General features: G+C 51.6%; 1 protein-coding gene across 1 annotated transcript; it reads right to left on the bottom strand.

The window, feature by feature from the left end:
* Positions 1-780: 780 nt before the first annotated feature.
* On the bottom strand, positions 781-3,394 carry tent5aa (terminal nucleotidyltransferase 5Aa). Its single transcript, XM_028980186.1, has 2 exons — positions 2,384-3,394; positions 781-2,002 (listed from the first exon to the last, which is right to left on the bottom strand). Exons 1-2 carry the CDS (start codon positions 2,789-2,791, stop codon positions 1,223-1,225), a joined length of 1,188 nt encoding a protein of 395 aa, XP_028836019.1. The 5' UTR covers positions 2,792-3,394; the 3' UTR covers positions 781-1,222.
* Between the last annotated feature and the right edge of the window lie 4,169 nt (positions 3,395-7,563).

Below are 7,563 nucleotides of genomic sequence, written 5' to 3' on the forward strand. Positions count from 1 at the left end.
ACACACGCTGCCGTCACAAATCTACAGGCTACCGTCCAATAAGGGTTCTCGATGGCATCTCGGCAAATTTCACAACTACAGCAGCGAAGTTCGTGGAAATGGAATGATTTGGCTCCGCCTCAGCTCGCAGAGAGACAGGCGCGAGGGATGGACAGATGACCCCCACAAACCGCGGCCCCGCTCCTGCAGCGCTGGTGCTTCACTCTGGCTATAGGTCTCGCTGAAAGGCAGCGCCCCCATAACCCCCCTATATACAGATCATCAATCGTGTCATTTAGAGCGCGAAAATAGGCTTTTTTTCATCCGTCGCGTGGAAGAAAAATAACCTTTCAAATGGGGGCCAACTCGAGTGCACCATTAATGCTCACACAGGTGTTGACTGAGTGCATGAAAAGTCATGAAAAGTCCCCTGTGGCTTCTGTCCAGAGGGACAGAGGGTCGCTGCGGAGTCGGTCTAAAGATCCACTTCCACCGCGAGACGAACCCCTTCACCAGCTGCACCCATCTCCCCTGCACTTCCACTCCGCACTCTCCCTCTCGCTCGCCGGCGCGTCCCTTTCCAGGGACCACGCCGGGGTCGACGCCCGGCCACGCAGCCCCCCTCCAGTCGGCGGCTGAGGAATTCCCTGCCGGGGCGCTACAGCAAACACCATCAGACGTCCCCTCCCTGTAACCCCGGCACCCACCCCGAACCCATAGCAACGGGGGGACATTTCCTCTCCAAAAGCGACAAGCAACACGGAACCTACAGCAACACTCAACACGATGAGGGAATTTTTCTTTTTTTTATGTCTTTGATATAACACCTTTTTTTTTTTTTTTTTTTAAAGGAACGAAATAACTTAAAATAACCAAAAAGGTCCCTGCAGGTCCCTCCCGTCCCCCCTCTGTCCTGGACCACGTTCCGCCGATCCAACCTCCATTCACAAAAACCACCCCAATGTCACTCAGCACGGCTTCAGGCACTTGTGCACGTGTGTGGTCACACATGCAGATATATTTCTGGAGATTTATTTCTGATGTTTCGGTGTCCCCTCTTTGGTTTTTTTTTTTTTCTGTAAACACACGCATGTCTTATCGCTATAGTTCTATTTATATAGATATATACACGCACGCATCATATTTCTAATCATGAGTGTCTTCAGAGTTCCCAGAGGGCGTCCCGCGCGGAGATGCCGCGGGACCAGAGAAGCGAGCAGATGTCCCCGACCCGCGTCCCCCCTCAGTTGCAGGGCAGCCAGGTGGAGTAGGCGTGCCGCTGGAAGGCGAACACCGGCTGCACCTGGGCGATGTAGTAGTTGCTGAAGTTGCCGTCGGCGACGTAGGGGGCCGGCTGGTAGTAGCAGGTGACGTTGGCCACGTTGGGGATGACGTTCTGCTCGGCCAGCACCCGCACGGCCAGCATGGTGATGAGGCCCAGCGTCTGCCGCCGCTCGTGGCCCATCAGGCACACCGTGCTCTCGTTGACCACGCCGTGCAGGGTCATCAGGTAGTCGTACTTGCGCTCCTCCAGGCCCACGAAGTGGTTCTGCAGGTAGGACTCCAGCTTGCGCTGCTGCTCGCTTATGTCCGAGAAGTCGATGAAGAAGCGCGAGCACATGTAGCGCTGCAGGGACTTCATCTCCGTCTCCGAGGCGGCGCGGAAGCCGCGCACCAGCAGGTGGCAGTACTTCAGCAGCCCGCCGCCCCGGATCTCCTCCGGGTTCCGCGTGCAGATGGTCTTGTGGTGCAGGTGGTCCAGGGCGGCGGGGAAGTCGCCGTACACGCTCTCGGCGATGATGGTGGGGTGGAAGCTCTTGGCCATGGGGTTCTCCGAGCACTCGTAGAAGAGCAGCAGCGAGTCCAGCTTGATCTGAAAGGAGTCCACGCTGAACTCGAACTGCCGCCGCAGGGAGTCCACGAACTTGAGCTCCACGTTCTTGCCCCTGTTGTTGGAAAGGGAGATGAGGCTCCAGCGGTCCGAGTCGTTGCAGACCTTCACCATCTTCTGCACGTAGGCCTCCTGCGCAGCGCACACACACAGCACAAAAACAACACAAAGAAAAGGGGTTTTATGGGAACCAATCTGCCCCATGCTCGGGGCGGGTAACACACTGGCCTATGAAGCAGAAGACCCGGGTTCAAACCCCGCTTACTACCATCGCGTCCCCGAGCAAGACACTTAACCCTGAGTGTCTCCAGGGGGGGACTGTCCCTCTAACTACTGATAAGTCGCCCTGGATGTAAAGTGCTCAATGACAGAAGGACCACTGAAACCGGCTCTAAATTGGTTTACCCCAATCCTCTTAGCTCCGGAAAACCAGCATCAAAAGTGCTCAGACCTGCATTATTATTTCATGATGATGATGATGATAATAATGATGTGAGTAAGAATGGCCGCTACCTTCAAGGTGAGGGGCGTGATCTTCTCCTTGTTCACCCCCTCGGGTAAGAAGTCCAGCAGGCAGTCCAGCACGATGTCCTTGACCAGCTGGAACTCGGCCTCGCCCTTCAGCTCCGCGCAGAAGATGAGGTCCAGGTCCTTGTAGCCCAGGCCGCTGTCGCCGTGCAGGACGTGGCTGGCGGCGGAGCCGTTGAGTCGCACGTCGCGGACGCGGACGCGGCTCTCCTCCATGCGGCTGCGCACCACCCGGACGATCTGGCGCGGCTTCACCTGCAGCGTGGGGAAGTTCCCGCGGCCGTGGATGGGGATGGTGTCGGTGAGGATGCCGTCCAGGCGCTGCACTTGCTCCCAGCTCAGGACGCTGAGGTTGCTGCTTTTCGGGGCGCAGCCGCCGTCGTCTTCGGCCATGGTGGATCGTAAAAACCAAAACGTAAAAAAAAAAAACTTCCCTTTAAAAAGCAGGAGAACTTTTTTTTTTTCCTTCTCTAATAAATAAAAAAAGAATGAAGCGGATCCATTTCTGAACCGAGAGTCTCTAAAGTCGCCACTCGTGAGTGGTGGTGGTGATGATGATGATGATGATGATGGTGGTGGTGGTGATGGTGCTGGAGGACGTCGCCGTCCCTACAGCGCGACGCTGCTGCGTGTGCCGCGCGCGCCGTGGGGTTCCTTTGTATACGGCGTCCCCCCGAGTTCCGCCCGCGTCCCCATCGCCCGCGGGCGACGCCTATCGCATTTGCATGAGCGCTCCGCTCGCTTCTCCTTCTCTCCTTCTCTCTTCTCCTTCTCTTTCTCTCCTTCTCTCTTCTCCTTCTCCTCCCGGAGTCCCGGATCCCCCCTCTTGGTGCGCGCCAGGTGCTCCGCCGCCTTTACCTGCTGGCGGGGGCGGGGCGACGTGAGCGGAGGCTCCGCCCACCGAGCGCCGCGTCTGGACGCGGGCAGCGACGCGGGGGCCAGAGGTCACCGTGTGACGCGTCATGTGGCAGACCGTACAGAGTCGTGCGTAAAAGGAAAGAAAAGTCCCGGTCCCGGACGTATAACGCGACATGGCGGGATGTAAAAGGCACATTCGCCGTTTCCACGTCGCCATCTAGGGGAAGGAGGCGCTTTCATCCTTCGTTTGGATTCGTGGGCTTCAGTCCCTGCACTACACGTTTACATTTACCAGTAGTTACAGGGACAGTCCCCCCCTGGAGACACGATGGTAGTAAGTGGGGTTCGATCCCGGGTCTTCTGGTTCATAGGCGAGTGTGTTACCCGCTAGGCCACTACCACCCCACCCAGTCAGATCCACGAAACTGAGAAAGCGTTGGATTTATAGAAGTCCAGTCGATGAAGTGATTGTCATCGTGAGACACTGCAGCACAGCACACGGTGACACAAGGAAACGTGTCCTCTGCTCAGCCACGACAGGCGACCGAGGGGCAGTGTGGGCTTCGAACCCGCATGCCGCACTCCTTACTGGGCCATTTAAAAAAAAAAAACACCTCGGCCTAATTAAGGCGGGGTTGGAGTGCCGACGTTTTGGTAGACGTTCCTCCAGGACCTGCCTTCGCTCTGGTCAGCAGTCGGTGAAAGTGCTTAAGAAGGCAGAATCGCTCCGGTTCGAGGGCGGTATCTACTGGCCCCGCTGGCCTACTACACGAGGGATTCTCTCAATTGAACCCAGGACAGGCGGAAGGGGGGAGGGGTTAAGGTGGACCGGCTGTCACCGGGTATCCATCATTCAAGGCCCTGCGTCACTGCAGCCGCCCAGCCCCGTAAACCCAGATTATCCCATTTACACTAGCGCTCCCTCACGGCCCCACAACCCACAGGACAGAGGCTCCGCCAGTTCACCCTCCGCCAGTGAACTGATGAGTTGCAAATGTACCGTCCTCACCGTTACTATACTCCATTTACGGCATTTATCAGACACCCTTATCCAGAGCGACAGGGACAGTCCCCCTGGAGACACTCAGGGTTAAGTGCCTTGTTCAGGGACACAGTGGTAGTAAGTGGGGTTTGAACCTGGGTCTTCTGGTTCATGCTACTCACTAGGCTGCTGCCACTCTATACAATCTCAACATCGTAAATTTACAGGGTGGGCAGTTTATATGGATACACCTTAATAGAATGGGAATGGTTGGTGACATTGAACACATTTTATAAGTGGTCAGAAACTTGTAAATAACTCATGAAAGAATACAGTTATGTTAAAACCAAGCACACCGTTGTTTTTCTTGTGAAATTACAAATAAATTTGATGTGTCACATGACCCTCTTCCTATTGAAAAAACAAAAGTTGGATCCAAGATGAGCCACTATGGTCACCACCCATCTTGAAAAGTTTGCCCCCTCACATATACTAATGTGCCACAAACAGGACGTTAATATCACCAACCATTCCCATTTTATTAAGGTGGATCCATATAAATGGCCCACATTGTATAATAACAACCGCTTACTGAGGATAATTGTTCCAAATTGTAGCGAACATTTTGGAACAATTTTAATAATTTTTATATTTTAAATATATTACAGTCAGATTGAAGGCAGGATTGGAAACTGTGCTTGACTGTGCAATACTCGCATGTAAAGATGCAAAGACGTCCGTGTCTCCGCCGCTCTGTTCTCTGAGCTCGTTGTATAATATCAGCAGATATTCGCTTATGGGAGGTTATTAATATGATTATTATTCGCTTATGGGAGGTTATTAATAGGTGCAAAGAGGTGGGACAGCAAACAGAGTCCCCACACACCAGTGCTGTTCCCGAAATCACTGTTTAATGTGGTATTTGTCTGTGCCTTTCTAAAGTGAGTAAATGACCGGATATACTGTGCTGGTTTTTACGTGTGTATGGTGTAAAAACGTACCGCACTTTACCGCGTTACTGTGGGTCGTGATGCTCTGAAGATTGTACGTGGCCAGTCGGGTGAAGGAACTACAGTTCAACGGACAAACCGCCGAGTTGAACAATTTCCTGTTGACTTTTTCGTTTGAATTTCACGACGAAGGTGACCTGCACGTTCAGCATGTTCCACCAAGGAACCCGAGGAAAATATTACGTGTTTATTGTTTATTAATTAGAACATTAATTCACCGAGAGGCCAAAAGTTGGGAAAGTATGAAGAAAGTTCCATTATTATCAGTGAAGCATATTGAGAGTGGTGAGTCCGTACAGCCGTCCTTGCTTTTGACAGGGTAATTTCAGAAAGGAAAAATCCCTCCATCCCTCGCTCCTCGGCTCGCGTCCCTAACTGCAATTCCAGGTGGAGTCCTGAGGGCACCGCTTCATTTAAATGGCCGGCCTGTTCCCGTCACTTCATTTGTTCTGGCCTCGGTGACGAAGTGCTGGAGCGTCGCTGCGCTCTGAAATAAACGTCATGTGTGCAAACGCAGAGGGGTGGAAAGAAAGGAAGGAAGGAAGGAAAAAACACACAGAAGCTGCAGCCAGAGTTCACAGGGGAGCGAATTAGCGCCGATCCAGAACAGAGATACTCCCACCAGCGCTCCGGAGCTGCTCCGAAGGTAGCCAGAGGTATCTGGACGTGCATGATTATGGGGTGCTAGCTCACTATTTTGACAAACGCCTATTCCATGGAAGCTGTGGAGAGGGACTTCTGCTAAAGTGCTTTGTGCATCGATGTCTCTAGCAGACACTTAGAGCTTAATTCTTTACTCCTTACACGTCGGTCCACGGGACGCTCATTCATCACACCGAGTTTGGAAAAGTTGAAGCAAACCGCTTAAGGACTATATAAAGACCCCCTGTAAGCACAGTGTAAGCGTCCATCTAGTTTCTAAACCTGCTTATCCAGGTCAGGGTCAGGAGGAGGTTGGAGCCAATGTCAGCAGTCTTCAGGCAGGAGGACAACACACACCAGGAAAATGGAACCCTGGAGCACCCACAAGAGCACTACGAGGTTGAAGGCACACGAAATAACTTATATATACATATATATATGAATGAAATAACTGCAAACATGTTTTATATTCTAGTTTCTTCAAAATAGCCACCCTTTGCTCTGATTACTGCTTTGCACACTATGAGCATATATATATATTTTTTTATTTATTTATGCAGTGACCTGACTGTGACCCTACCGCCACAGGACTCCTTGTAGGTCCAACAGAATCGTCTACCACAACCTAGAAACGGCTGAAGATCCAGCCCCACCTGGTCAGGCAGCACTCTGAAAAGAACAATAATTCCACGATGTACATCTTGCCCTCCAGAACTAACCCTCACCGTACAACGTCACTTTAGATCAGCCTGATTTAATCACATATTTAATCTTCATTCCACGCCGTTTACGACTTCAAACAGACCATCACATTTGTAATATGTTTTGAAATGACTACCAGTACAAAACAGTAAGAAAACGTAGCTGGCAAAGTGCAGAAGAGACTCGTTATTCCCTCTTTATTCCCTTTGCTGCAAGACGGAACCTGTGACCTCAACCCCGTGATCATGCCTGGAGCCCGCGCCACGTACACTTTCCCGTGCCCTTAATTATTCAAAGTAACCAGGTGACGACTGAGGAGCAGGCTGGTAATCCATGTTAATTGGCTCCATGACAGCTAAAGGCGATGACGAGGACGGGCCAGTCTCCACTCCCAGCTGCAGAGGAGGTGAGAATCTAATCTGTCACTTAGGACCTTTCACCGCAGGGCACCTCGAGCTACGAAGGAACAGATAACACCTCTAAGAGGAAGGGCCTTACGTCACACGCCTGCCAGCCGGAAAAGTAAAAGTGACGCCTTACATTCAGTGTCAAAGGGCGACAAATGGGCACAATGTCTCATTAGTGAACATCCTGATTATGAAGAACAGTGCAGCCTGGAATATATATATATAAACACACACACACAGACACTATGCATATACAATACAGGCCAAAAGTCTGGACACCTTCACATTCAATGTGTTTTCTTTATTTTCATGACCATTTACGTTGGTAGATTCTCACTGAAGGCATCAAAACTATGAATGGAGTTCTGTACATGTTTTATATTCTAGTTTCTTTGCTCTGGTTACTGCTTTCACACTCTTGGCATTCTCTCGATGAGCTTCAAGAAGTCGTCACCTGAAATGCTTCTCCAACAGTCTTGAAGGAGTTCCCAGAGGTGTTTAGCACTTGTTGGGGTCCAGCTCACCCCAAACCATCTGGATTGGGTTCAGGTCCGGTGACTGTGG

Source organism: Denticeps clupeoides, chromosome 5 (genome assembly GCF_900700375.1).
Source record: "Denticeps clupeoides chromosome 5, fDenClu1.1, whole genome shotgun sequence".
Lineage (NCBI taxonomy): Eukaryota > Metazoa > Chordata > Actinopteri > Clupeiformes > Denticipitidae > Denticeps > Denticeps clupeoides.